The sequence below is a fragment of the Chlorocebus sabaeus genome, chromosome 25 (assembly GCF_047675955.1).
Source record: "Chlorocebus sabaeus isolate Y175 chromosome 25, mChlSab1.0.hap1, whole genome shotgun sequence".
Taxonomy (NCBI): Eukaryota; Metazoa; Chordata; class Mammalia; order Primates; family Cercopithecidae; genus Chlorocebus; species Chlorocebus sabaeus.
The window spans coordinates 43,699,847-43,714,787 of record NC_132928.1 but is presented as its reverse complement, the minus strand read 5'-3'; the positions used below and the strand labels follow the sequence as shown (position 1 = coordinate 43,714,787).

The window sequence follows — 14,941 nt, the reverse complement described above, 5'->3', positions numbered from 1 at the left end:
CTCTCTCTCTCTCTCTCACACACACACACACACACACACACACACACACACACACACACACAGAGAGAGAGAGAGAGAACTGGTTGTTGTGATTGCTTATTTTGCTTACTGTTAATCAGAAAATGGAAGTCTTATTAACCATACACTGTTTAGGATTTGATGTTTGATATACAACATCAGGTATATCAAATGTATAGCAGGCAACTAATATTTCCATTCCCCATTTGTTTTATTTTGTCTTACAGCTCCTCCAAGCATCATAGGAAACCACAGGTCACCTGAAAATATCAGTGTGGTAGAAAAGAACTCAGTATCCTTGACTTGTGAAGCTTCTGGAATTCCCCTGCCTTCCATAACCTGGCTTAAAGATGGATGGCCTGTCAACCTTAGCAATTCTGTGAGGATTCTCTCAGGTATTAGAAATTCTGGTAGCCTTATAATCTTGTAAGCTTCATGAGGCTACAATTTCTCCTTAATTTCAAGTTTCTCAGTGTTTTTATTGTTTTATTTTTTTAACCTAGCTGCTTACTATAATACTCACTAATCATATTAAGAAAAAAATATTTGAAAGGATGTAAGAAGCTATATGAAAATGGGAAATCTCCAAATATCTCTAGACCCCTTTTAAAAACAAATCTTGGCACTTGCTGATTACTTCAGTCATGGGATGTCAAAGCATTCATGCTACAATGAGCATCAACCAATTTGAAAAGAATTACAGGAAGTGCTGAAATTGAATCCAAAGTCTACAGTGAATCCTAGAATATAAAATACCTCTATATCCAAATATTAATATTTCAACATATTCATGACTAATCTCAGTTTACATTTCTTAGTTTCCTATGAGCTAAGACTTTATTGTCAAGAGATATTGATCATATTCCTCATATAATTTTGTGGGAAAATCCAAATAGCTTGTCATTTGTGGATCAATATAAGCGTAGAGAGAGATTTTTAAGGCAAGCCTCATAAATCTGCACTTGGCGCATTTTAGTAATGACTTGGATACAGACTAAGATAATCTTGCCAAGTGTTTGGTTAATAAAAAGCTTAGATACTTAGAAAAATACCTAATGTGTGATTGAAGGCTTCCAAATTCAAACACACCTCATGCTGGAGCTTTTGGGTTAAACCTAACAAGATGAAGGTTAAGTAAGGCTCGTGATGACCCTCTATATAATTACTAATTATGCTAGTTTATGATCTCTTTGCACTTACAGTCAAACCAGTGATGAGATTATGATGAAGTATAGCTTCAGAACTCTTAATATGAAAAGATGTCTGAATTGTTAGTTTCTCAGTATGCATTAAAATACAATGTGTTATCTCGACAACAAATGCAATATTTTGCCACATCAATAAACTATATTTTCTCCAATAAGAAAAGCAGGAGATAATTTGCACTATAAACTTAGCAGAACTTATTAGAAAGACAAGAAGAAAGGCTTAATGACAGTATTTTCAGAGAAAAATATGATGGGAAATTATCACGTAATGATTAATATATCTGTATTTAACTTGGAGAAATAAATTTTGTGGTGTATTTGGTATATAATCCAAAGTAAATTTAAATATTTGATGAGCCATGGTGTAGAAAGGATTATGTTGTTTTTTTCTAGTTCCAGAGGTTAAAAGTAATGTCAGTATATGGAAGATTCTAGGGACAGATTTGTATCTGAATATAAACAACTTAACAGATACTTAGCTTGCTTAAAGTCAAGATGAGCTACTTTACATGGCAGTAAGCTCCCTTCACCTAAATGTGCTCAAAATTTACCACTACTGAAGGCATATTCAGAAAAGATTCTTTCCTAGTGCTGGTATTAAGTCTAAAAAACCTAAGTTCCATATGTTTCTTCCCGATCTTGGTTTATAACTGATAGGAGCTCGACGAAGAATGTACATTGCTATTAACCACATTTATTGTCTATAATACTCACTATATTTATGACCTCAGACTAGTTACTTAACTTTGCTAACTTCAGTTTGATCACTTGTAAAGTGATGATAATAGTATTTGCTTCAGGGTTTTTGTAAGGATGAAATGAGATATCTAAAACAGTTAACACAGCACTTGCTTCTATGGAAGCATCCAATACCTATTTCTTGTTATTGTCATAGACAACCTGGTAAAATGTTTGTGGTCTGTCCTGGGAAACTTTCCTATGTCCTTACTATGATGTTTTTACTTTGACAGGACTCTCAGTCTCTGTTGATCTTAAGAAATACATACTAATCCTGGGAGGTGGAGCTTGCAGTGAGCCAAAGTCACGCCATTCCACTCCAGCCTGGGCTACAGAGCGAGACTCTGTCTCAAAAAAAAAAAAAAGAAAGAAAGAAAGAAAAAAAAATACACACACACACACACACACACACACACACACACAAATGGCAAAGATTGTATTAATATGTGGTTACCAAAGCCTAAACGCATTATCTTCTTGGCTTGAAATTATATTTATCTTTCTGGCTTTTTAAAAAATGTTCAATTGCTAAGAAAGTAGGGACTTTCATTAAATATAGTAAGTGTAGCAGAGCTCCTGGAAGTGAAAAAGGCAAGCTAAAGTGATGTGCTCTAGTTTGTTACAAATTTACAGAAGTGGTGTTTTGGTTTTATCTATCTTTGTTGTGCTTGACTAGCAGCTGGAGATCCCTGAGTGAACACATGATAAGTATTTCACCTTGTGGTGCTGCCAAAGGAGTTATTCAGTTTTACAATCTGAACATGTTGCGTTGTGCAATAGATAAATGAGAATCAAATGAATGGCATATGACTTGCTTGGTCTTCAGTCTCCTGTACATGCCTATTTCATTAATATTAGTCCTCCTGAGAATTTAAGTATAGCTTTTCTAAAAGCAGTACTTTGATGAAGACCCTATCATGGTTATGAAGTTATCTGCCAGAAACAGATAACTGCTATAAAAATTTAATAGGTACAAGAAACGTCTCCATATAAGTATAATTTACTGTCAGCACCCATTTTTGGTTTTCACTGGATTAAGTGAGAAGGCCACAAAACCAAGAGAAAAGGAAGATCATGAAACTTATGAGGCTGAGGTTTGTAGAGCCAGCAGTGATTCATAAAAGTTGTATTGCTTTAATATTCTCAACTGGAATCATATTATGATCTCACTAATCTGAAGTGGCAGTGAGTGCTTGAATCCTTCCCTAATTGACATAAGTTTTTAAAGCACTTTTACTTCTTAAGTAAACATAATTTCTGTTTACTAATTCAATTGGGGAAAAAAGGCTAGATTCAGGTAATTAGCTTTGTTTGTCTAAATAAGATACTACTAAGTTTACCTTTCAGTGGGTTGAGGATGGGAAAGTTGCTTATAGAAAAAGTTCAATGTCAGCTTGTGTTTACATAAACAGAAAACAGATTGAATACTCCTGGGAAACCAGACCCAGGTGAATATTTACATGAAAATTTCATGTTAACCATTACACTGTTTTTAGTTCAAATTCAGGGTGCTAAGCAAAAATATACCAGCTAGAAAATTAGTACACAATCCAATAAATGAACTACTTCTTTTGTTGGACCTTACTCCTCAAATGGTGCCCAGGACTTTGTTCTCTCAGTGTCTCTTAGTTCTCCACAGGTTTTGTTTCATCTTATTTGTTGGCTCTTCTGCCTTTATCTTTAAATAGAGTTTCCCTCCAAATCACACCCCCAGTATATCAGCGTTTCACTTTCAGTCTACTTGCATTTCTTAGATGAATATTTCTTCAAACAAAATGTTACATAGATGTTCAAAGTACAAAAAGAAACAAAAGCGGTGTATCACTAGTGCGTGAAGTAACTCCATAACATTTTATATAAATGTAGGATTCCATGAAGCTCAATTGAAAGCTGGTAGTCTTCATTCTCCTATCTTCCTTATATTAGGTTTGTGCAAAAGTAATTGTGGTTTTTGCCATTGAAAGTAATGGTAATATATTGATGTCACCCAAATCTGGGTGTCTGGTCTGGTTATCTTTCTGACATTCCCATATTATATGTTCAGTGGAAAACTAAGACTATTTTCCCAATCGTCTGATCACAGTTGTCTTTCTAAGTACAAATCGGATCATGATCCCTCTTTGTTTATATACTCCATAGTCTTTCGTGAACACAATAAAATCTAAATTCCTTAGCACAGCATTCACAGGCCCACACAATCTGGCCATACTCCATCAAGCCTCATCTCTTACCATTTTCTCCACCTGCTCTGCTTTTAGTACCACTTCTCACACCAACTTTCTACCTCTATCTCTTCATTAGCATCCGTATTAGTCTGTTTTCATTTCTTTATGTTTTCATAAAGAAATATTCGAGATTGAGTAATTTATAAAGGTGAGAGGTTTAATTGACTTACATTCTGCATGGCTGGGGAGGCCTCAGGAAACTTACAATCATGGCAGAAGGGGAAGCAGGTACCTTCTTCACAAGACGGCAGAAGAGAGAGTATGTGAAGGGAAGACCTGTCAAATGCTTATGAGACTATCAGATCTCATAGCAACTCACTCACTATCATGAGAACAGCATGGGGGAAACCATTCCCGTGATCCAGTCACCTCCCACCAAGTCCCTCCCTTGACACGTGGGGATTATGGGGATTACAATTCGAGATGACACTTGGGTGGGGTCACAGAGCCAAACCATATCAGCATCTCTCAACTCATGTGTAAAGTATACTTACCTTTTAAGATCATATTCAAACATCACCTTCTCTGTGAAACAACATTTCTTGCTTGCTGTCATCTAACATTATGTTTATTTTTTTATCTATTGAACTAGAAGATTTTTCTGAATTATTTTGTTTTATACAGGTTTAAAATGTGATTTTTATAAAAGCTTGAAATAAATTCATTTTAAGGACCTCTAAAGCATACTGATTAAATTTTTACCTAAATTGAGCATCACTTGGATGGCTTATAAAGTTTCATTTTTCTTTTTAAGTTATCTTAAAAAGATGGTTTGCTTCTGCAGGAGGCAGGATGCTACGGCTGATGCAGACCAGAATGGAAGACGCTGGCCAATATACTTGTGTTGTAAGGAATGCAGCTGGTGAAGAAAGAAAAATCTTTGGGCTTTCAGTTTTAGGTACTTATATAGTATTAGGTACCTATATAGTTTGTAATATCTAGGAAAAAACTTTAATTACCTTAAATCCTGGAAGCAGAGTTAAAATTTATTTACCACTTGATCTCATACCTGTGTTATTTAGACCCTGGACTGTGACTCTTGGCAAGAATTCAATATTAGAATTGTTTGGAGGCAATCAGGCAATTGTTTGGAGGAATTAAAATGCCTGTTTTAATTCACAATTGCTCAACAATATTCTGAGAGGCTGAATGACTTGTTTAATGTGAATGCATCTTAGAGTGATAGTAGAAGAAATAAAAGTCAAATAAATATTCCTGGTGATTTGTTGACATATTTTTATGCAGACTTTATAATTTACATTACAATAAAATTCATTATAATTGGATTTGTGACATATAACTTTAAAAGTAGACTTAATCAGAATAATATTATGACATTCTAGCAGTCAGATAATGAATGTGGATTGGGGGATTTGTTTTGAAGTTTATGACTTAATAAAACCATACATAAATACCTATAAAACAGCAACCTTGCTGTTAAGAGCTGTTATTCTGTTGTTTTTTTTTCAGTACCACCTCATATTGTGGGTGAAAATACATTGGAAGATGTGAAGGTAAAAGAGAAACAGAGTGTTACGCTGACTTGTGAAGTGACAGGTATGGGGCTCAGCTCTCAGACTTTTGATGCTCCCCCCATTCACTGATAGTCATTGTCTCCACTATATATCTTATTAAATTTTTAAAATATATTTAGGGGTTATAAGTGCAGTTTTGTTACATGGATATATTGAATACTGGTGAAGTCTCAGTGATGGTAAACATTACCCAAGTAGTGTGCATTTTACCTATTAGGTAATGTCTCATCTCTCAACCCCTCTCCCACCCCCACACCCTTCCTAGTCCCCAAGGTCTATTATTTCACTCTTTGTGTACTAAGTAATTTATACACATTACTTAGCTCCCATTTGTAAGTTAGAACATATGGTATTTGACTTTTTGTTTCTGAGTTACTTCAGTTAAGATAAAGGCCTCCAGTTCCATTCATATTGCTGCAAAAGATATGATTTCATTCTTTTTATGGATAGGTAGAATTTCATGGTGTGTATATATATATGTGTGTGTATACATATACATATCTTTGCTATTGTGAATAGTGCTATGGTAAACATACTAGTGAAGGTATCTTTTTGTTATGATTTATTTTCCTTTGGATAGATACTGAGTCCCACTATATATTATTAATCAGTTGAGAAAAAGTCCAGCTACTATAATTGGCATTTGAAATTGAATTCTAGTTCAGTATAGCTGGCAGAAATGTAGGAGGAAACCTTTCAAATTCTGTGGAGACAAAAAGGAGATACCAACAAGAAAAGAAGAAAGAAAGAGTGAGGGGCGGGGAGGAAGAAAGAGAGGGAGGGAGGAAGGTAAGGAAGAAAGAAAGGAAGGAAAGAAGGAAGAAAGGGACGAACTGGTCTTTTCTTTCAATTCAATAAATCATTCTCTTTTGAAAAATTATTCTGCTTCTACTTATATGTATGTTTATCTTGCCCTACTTTTTTAAATTTTTGTTTCCTTCCCTGTGTTTGTGCCTTCCTTTCCTTTTCCTGTTTACTTAAATTTCATTTCAAAGAAATAGGTAGGAGTTTTGGTGAAAGAATGGCATTATTTCATAGTGGGGATTTTCCAAGAACAATATTGTTACTTTTTGTTAGCATGTTTGAATATTACAAAGGGAATATAGACTAGGAAAAATAAAAATTCTAATACCAGTTTCACCATCTTTACCAGTAAATTGATTTCTTGCATATAATCAAAATAAACACATCTCTAAGAGCATATTTTCAAGGTTGTCTTTTTATTGTAGATAGCCTTGCAGTTTTAAAGTAACAATGAAAGTAGCCCATAACATTTTATGGAAAGCCAGAGTTTTAAGGAAGATTCAATGAGTTTCTTATTTCATTGTTTGTCTGCCTTATGTGAGCAATAAATTTAAATAAGCAGAGAGGGGAATGTTTCCATTTTAAGAAAAGCAGATATAAAGAGTGTGATATTACTAACCCTGATAATTTTTTCCTAGAAATAATGTAGTAATTAACAACAGTTGCATAGATAACCATTCCCTAAATTTTATAAAATCCTGTCTTCAAGCTAGTATATCATCCTAGCCCTCTTTCCTAACATGACTTGCTTTTATGGTTTTAAAATTTTCAAAGAGTATTTGAATAACTTAAAGCTTAATATTTAACATAGATCTCATTTGAAAGCAAAGATACAGGATCTCTTCCTAGAGGCTGTAAATATTAAAGAATGATTAATATATTTATATCTCTACTGATCTCTTCAATATTCTACCATCTGTCTATAATAGAATCCTGGTATGGACTCAAAATATCTGCTTGTTGAATTAAAGGTTTTGCTTTTTTACAGCTTTTTATCAAAAATATAAAATCTTTTTAAAAATTTTTGTATGAGGCTGGATGCAGTGGCTCATGCCTGTAATCCCAGCACTTTGGGAGGCCAAGACGGGCAGATCACAAGGTCAGGAGATCGAGACTATCCTGGCTAACACGGTGAAACCCCGTCTCTACTAAAAATACAAAAAAATTAGCTGGACGTGGTGGCGGGCGCCTATAGTCCCAGCTACTCAGGAGGCTGAGGCAGGAGAATGGCGTGAACCCAGGAGGCAGAGCTTGCTGTGAGCCGAGATTGCACCACTGCACTCCAGCCTGGGTGACATAGCGAGACTTTGTCTCAAGAAAAAAAAAAATTATATGACTACAAAGGTGTTCATGAATAATACTTTTAATAAAAATGAATGCTGCATTATTTTAAAACTGTACTATCAAAATGCTTAGTTGTAATAGTCTAAAAAATAGTATAAATTTAGTTATTTAGTTAAACATGAAGGTCAATTTAGAATCATTTCACTTATAGATGAACACTAACATACATTTGAAAATGATTTATAATCTATGCATATTTTTAAAGTCAGTACAACCTTATTATAAAATAAGTTAGTTTGCGTAGTTATTTTTAAGTGAATGGATACTGCAGTGTTTTACATGTGGGATATGTAGGAAGACAAATGAGTGAAAACCTCCTCTTTCGAAGTTTATGCATTGTATACATGTCACTATTAGCCGACTCTCAGAAATGGCTTTTTACAGGGAATCCAGTGCCGGAAATTACATGGCACAAAGATGGGCAGCTCCTCCAAGAAGATGAAGCTCATCACATTATGTCTGGTGGCCGTTTTCTTCAAATTACCAATGCCCAGGTGTCACACACTGGAAGATATACATGTTTGGCTTCCAGTTCAGCTGGCGACAAGAGCAGGAGCTTCAGTCTTAATGTATTTGGTAGGCGTGGGCTTTTCTTCATATCTTAAAGAATCTGACATGACTGTAGGCTAAATTTTTCTTTCTCTGGTCAAATAATGTTTCCATCATAGAATTTCCTCGTGGAAGGAGGACCAGTGCTTGTGTACATTTACTATTTTTCCTGAATTAATTTATAAATTCATTTGTCACGTATGGAATACCTACTATGTTCTAGGTACAGTGTTTCGTGCTAGGGACACAACTCTGAATAAGGTAGACTAATCAGTAGTAAAGGATAAAGATATGTTGATCAAAGAGAAGCCGGTAAACAGTGATTGGGTCTCAACCTGAGATATTCTGTCGTTTTTTTGGGAGACTTTGCCATTATTGGAAATGGCCATATTATAGTCTTTGTGGACTAAGAGTGATAAAATAACTGTATGTTGATACATTCAGTTCTTATGTCTCAGGAAAGACATTAAAATAGATTTTTAACTTGTGCTCACTTTTTGAAATTTGTACCACTTAAATTTATTGTATTAGATTCCTAGTATCAAATAATTCTACTAAAATCAACTGACCTATATGTGAGTATGAAAATTTGTATAGTTGTTTGTTTTTATAGTTATTGGTAATACCACTTAAGGAGGACAAAGATACTACCATAGATAGAAACTTCTCATATTGAACACAGCCCTCAAGGAGCTGATAGTCTAATTAAGTAGCAGAGATATATGTGCAAGAAAAATTAAATCAAAATACCAGATACTGTATGTGTCAATATTGTATTGTGTATAAGTGTATAAATTGATAATTATAAATGTCATAAGTGTATAAATTGACATACAGTATCTGGTATTATATATATGTTCATTCATTCATTCATTCATTCATTGAAGACTGAGGGGTCTAGGTCTGAATCAAAGCCCTTCTCCACCAACTTCATAAAGTAGAGGCTATTTAAGTGCATGTGTTTGCAACTTCCAATCTACCCAGCCAAAAATTCAGTGCCTTTACCCTTTGTTTTCTCAGAGGATAAATTATCCTTCTTGTTCACAGTTACTCCTTGCACTTACACCCTCCACCCTGTATCTTTCCACCGTCTGCCTTACTTGCAGCTTCACCATCTACTGTCTCCACCACTTCATATTTTAACCATGCCCAGATATCTATACTTGCTGTCCTACTGAAAACAGGCTTTGTCTGACACTACTCTGGCAAGCACTTCCCTTTTGCTAGGTCCAGCAAATATCTTGCAGTCCCAGTTTTAATGTTTTGTACATTTTGATCTCTTTTTCCTTCACAATGTTCTTTCCCAGTTATCCTTGCATATCTTTGTTTGTTCCCTTTCTCTGCCCTTTATGGAAGCTTGAGCCACCTCTTAAATACTGGGTTCCCTGGTGTTCTGTCCTTACTTCACTACTCCTGTTACTCTAGATATTCTGTTCAAGTAATAGAATTCATTCCCAGATGTTTAATCATCTTTTATACACAAGAAACTTTTAAAAATGTATACCTGTAACCCAGATCTTTCTTGCAATGTTTGAATTCCTATATAGAGTTACTTGTTGGGCATTTCCACCTGAAATTCCCATAAGCACTTAAAATACAAGATATTCAGAACTGAACAAACTATTTTCCCTTCCTAAATGATCAAATCTTTCTACATTTTATATTTTTATGTTACTTCTCTGCAGTTTAGTTCCTAAGCAAGCAAACCGGAAGTTATATTTGACTTCAGTTTCCTTTAGCCCCCAGTTTCCATAATCAAGTCCTGTCAGTAATGCCCTAAGTCTTTCTTTACTTTCTCCTTCTACTTTATACCTTCCTTTAATGCTCTAGTTCAGTTCCTCGTTATCTTTTATAAAACAAAGTACCTGTCTCAGCTATCCTTGCTTCCAATATTGATCCACTTCAGTTCATCCTCTTGATATACCCTGCTTGCCCCTCATTTCTTACAATTTAATACTACCACACTCCCAATATATTCCCTCTTACTAGTCTCTCTGCTTTCACCTGGTAACTACCACTGATCCTTTAAGGTTCACTTTAAATCCTCTTCCTCCTTTAAGAGGCCTTCTCTAATGAGACTCTTCACACCACATACCTCAAACTGGACTGAATGCTAACTCATTTCCAAAAAAAACCTCCATTTACCTTGCACCAACATTCCCATTATTGTCCTTAATACATTATGTTCTTTTATGTATTATGGTTCCTTTTTTATGTGTCATCTCCTCCATTATCCTATGAGTTTTTTGAGGGGTCACTCTCTTTTGTGTATTATAATAATAATAATAATAATAATAATAATTTGTTTTCTGTAACTGCTAGGGAATGACATTATACAAATACATATAATGGAAATTTAGAAATGCACAAATATACAAATTTCTACATATATTTCTTCAATCAAATTCTCATCTTTTTCAGTATCTCCTACAATTGCTGGTGTAGGTAGTGATGGCAGTCCTGAAGATGTCACTGTCATCCTTAACAGCCCCACATCTTTGGTCTGTGAAGCTTATTCGTATCCTCCAGCTACCATCACCTGGTTTAAGGATGGCACTCCTTTAGAGTCTAGCCGAAATATTCGTATTCTTCCAGGTAATTCATTTGCTTCGGATGCCCAAGGTGCATCTGCGTCATCCACTATTCTAGAAAAGCAGAATCATTAGTTACTTTTCATAAAAACACCTCTGTTTTGTTGGTCGTGTTATGTTCTGTGCAGCCTGGTTCCTAATAGGCCACAGGCCGGTACCAGTCCATGGCTTGAGGATTGGGACCCCTGCTGTAAAGTACTGAAAATTACTTTTTAAAAGATCAGAAAAATACCTAAGTTAAAAGGCAAATAAATAAATGCCACAATGTAATTAACTGCTAAAATATATTATAATGTGAATGCCAAAAAGGGTAGAAATTCACTCCTGATTAAATATTAACTCTCCTTCAAAGTTCAATTCAAAGTGAGAGAGTTTGTTTGTTCCTCTTTACTGCATGGAAATAGATAATGCAAAAAGAAAGAAAAAGGATTATTGCTGGCTTTAAGAGACTGACAGTCTTATGTTGAGGAGAGGTAATATGTGCAAAGAGTTGATTAAGAATATGAATCTGTGAAAAATCATGGATTCTGAATAGTCAGGGGGTATGGTAAATAGGGAGTGAGTTTTATAAGAATTCAAAATAAGAAGGTGGGTGCGGTGGCTCACGCCTGTAATCCCAGCACTTTGGGAGGCTGAGGCAGGCGGATCACGAGGTCAGGAGATCGAGACCATCCTGGCTAACACGGTGAAATCCTATCCCTACTAAAAAAAAATACAAAAAATTGGCCAGGCATGGTGGCACATGCCTGTAGTCCCAGCTACTCAGGAGGTTGAGGCAGGAGAATCTCTTGAACCCGGGAGGCAGAGGTTGCAATAAGCCGAGATCGCACCACTGCACTCCAGGCTGGGAGACAGAGCAAAACTCAGTCCCAAAAAAAAAAAAAAAGGAAGAAAAAAATAAATAAAATTGACTTCAAATGAAGAAATGGCCACTGTGGGCTGAAGTGGTCAGAAAAAGCTTTGTTGCTTAGTCAGAACTTGACGAGACTTTAAAGAAAATTCTAGAATTTAGTTGAAATGAGTTAGGAGAGGTTTCAGATCCATCAGGGTAACCAGGGTGGGAAAAGTACAAAGTGAGAATGGCCTAGTCCTGTGCAATAGAATTCTCACCCACTCCCCGAAACTTGATAGAAATATTGTGTGTATGTATGTTGGCGGAGGGGCAGGAAATAAGATCAGCAAGAAAAGCTGGAGTCATGTTTTGAATGCCTGAAATAAGAATTAAGAGTTTTTACTTTATATATTGGTCAATTGAGAATGATTGAAAATGTTTAAGGAGGACAGTACCAAAAGAAAAACTTTGCTTCAGCACAATTAATTTCTCCTGTAGGCTAGGTAGATCAGAGGAAAAGATGATTAAGGCAGAAACCTATTTATGAAGAGGATGAAAGACCTTATGAAGGACCTTAGCTGGAGTAGTATACAAAGGCATGGCAGTTGCAAATGACCATGAGAGTCATCACCACAGAGCACCACTGGGGACTCAGCAGCTGTCCTCAGATACCATGCAATCCCCATCAGTATTGTAATTTATCTTATATCATATGTCCATCACAGAATTGTCATATGTAAGAAGAAATATGTTAAGACGTTTGTTAACAAGACAGGTATAGCCTGTGTGTACTCTGCTGTCACTGTGATTTTAGAGATTCTTTGATGTTCCGTGATTTTACAGGAGGCAGAACTCTGCAGATCCTCAATGCACAGAAGGACAATGCTGGAAGATACTCTTGTGTAGCCACGAATGAGGCTGGAGAAATGATAAAGCACTATGAAGTGAAAGTGTATAGTAAGTTCTGAAAGAATACTATGTTTCATAGCTTCTCCATTTTTCTCTTTCAATCCTGTTTTTCATTGTGGGTTCATAATTATTTATACTCATCATTAAAGACTTATTTGTACAGCTTACTTTATTAAGGATGGAAGTTGAATTAAGCATTGTGTCTATGGCCTCAATTGCTTAAAGATGTGAAGAGCCCACTAAATCTGCTCATTACTCTCTTGTTGGAGACTTTGTCAGTGGCATTTCTTTAAGTTTCTCTGTTTTTCCTTCTGAATTACCCTCTGGGTTGAGGTATAGTACTTTCATGTACAAAACTGTTGTTAGACGCATATGTTCTAATTAACAGCCCAAGATGAGATCATTAGTGATTTTGAGCTATTCCAATGTACATTGACCTATAAATAAAGGGCAAAGCTAACACTGCCATTAATAGGACTCATATTTTAGGATTTTGTTTTTGTGTTTGTAAAGGAAGAGTATCTTTCTGATTATCTTTTTTTCTTTGACTTGGTTCCCTTAATGACCAATAAAATACATTTTATGGATCATGTTCAGACTATGTCTGTGGAACTGGAACAAATGAGACTAACTGTTCTGTAAAGGACATTAGCTTTATTGGCAGTATTATAATGATAAAGGGAGAAAGATTTCCCATTCCATCTTGCATTTGAACACTCTTTCATGTTAACTTAGATACTTAATGAAAGATCAGCATAGAATGCCTCTGTTATTTCCTTGTTTTCTTGATAAGTAATCCTCAGTGTGATTTCTGTGGTATTCCATGTATTGAAAATAACCAATGTCTAACTCTTTAATATTTATTTTATGCAGTCCCACCCATAATCAATAAAGGGGACCTTTGGGGGCCAGGTCTTTCCCCTAAAGAAGTGAAGATCAAAGTAAACAACACTCTGACCTTGGAATGTGAAGCTTATGCAATTCCTTCTGCCTCCCTCAGCTGGTACAAGGATGGACAGGCCAGTCACAACTTTTTTCATTTGCTAATGACTTCTTAAAGACTAAAACAGTCCATTGAAAAGAAATAATAAAATAGACACAGGTGACTCAGAGAATCACTGTGATCTTAAAACTAGCAAATCCCATGCTCCTAGAATCTAAAACTGAAAAAAAAAAAAAAAACCCAACCAACCTGAATGATGTTCAACAATTTTAGCATTATTCCATCACTGGAAAGTCTGCACAATTATTTTTGTATATATTAGCAGTTTTCTATAAAAATCTGGCCACCCTCACACTGGAGAATTTAGGGAAACCAGGTTTGGTTTTGTTTTGTTTTGTTTTTTTGCTGTTGTTATTTTGCAGTTTTACATAATAAGTAAAGTTGGTAAAGAACCAGCACATAAATGGTGCTATCCCAGGTAAGAATGACAGGTATAACATGGGTACTAAATTTACTAAAGTTACTCAGATATTCTTTAAGTATCTTTAACTCTTTTACAAAAGGTATATTTTTAAATATTCCAAAATAAAGAAAAAAAACTAAAAGAGATGATGACGTTCCCAGTACAGTTAACTGGGAAGAGAGAAACTTTAAATAAAAGATCCTTCAATTCTGTAATCTGGTTTTCAGACCACACATCCTTATTTCTCATTCAACTTATAGTCTTCCGTGCGTGTTTTAAAGACATATGTGCTGTTGATCTTAGACCAAAATAGATTTTTAAGCAGCTGTTAACACTGTACTTAATACAGATGTGAAACAGCTAAGCTGCTGTTCGTTCTGTTTTACACATAATCAACCAAATGGTCAAATTCCAGTTGTAGAAGTTCAGATCATAATCATGATTTAAGATGCAGGAAAGATAAAGCTTTATTTTTTCAGATCTCAGATGGATTTTGCAATACTGGCAGCTAGAAAAAAAGTCATCTCTTATAAAATAAGCAAGTTTCATCTGGAAGCCATTGCAAAAGGGAAAATATAGAATTCCCACTATGCTCTGTTTATAGTTTCTTTTCTGACTACAAGCACACTTCATAGTACAATATCAATTCTTTATGAATTTACTTGGAAACAATCCTTTCTCCTTTGAAATATTATTTTATTTTTAATCTTTTCTAAAGTTGTTTCATTCCTTATAGTTACCACATATGCTCACATGTACATGAACACATACACACATTAAAA

The 14,941-nt window shown here is 35.2% G+C and overlaps 1 protein-coding gene across 8 annotated transcripts in view; it reads left to right on the top strand.

Moving 5' to 3' along the window:
• The window catches only part of HMCN1 (hemicentin 1), a 454,658-nt gene that overhangs the window by 323,774 nt on the left and 115,943 nt on the right, over nucleotides 1-14,941 (top strand). For all 8 annotated transcript variants that reach the window (XM_073011674.1, XM_073011672.1, XM_007989160.3 and 5 more), the window contains 7 exons: nucleotides 246-413; nucleotides 4,974-5,087; nucleotides 5,660-5,746; nucleotides 8,257-8,448; nucleotides 10,843-11,016; nucleotides 12,688-12,801; nucleotides 13,627-13,772. In XM_073011674.1, coding sequence (XP_072867775.1) covers nucleotides 246-413; nucleotides 4,974-5,087; nucleotides 5,660-5,746; nucleotides 8,257-8,448; nucleotides 10,843-11,016; nucleotides 12,688-12,801; nucleotides 13,627-13,772 — 995 coding nt within the window. The remainder of the gene's footprint in view (nucleotides 1-245; nucleotides 414-4,973; nucleotides 5,088-5,659; nucleotides 5,747-8,256; nucleotides 8,449-10,842; nucleotides 11,017-12,687; nucleotides 12,802-13,626; nucleotides 13,773-14,941) is intronic.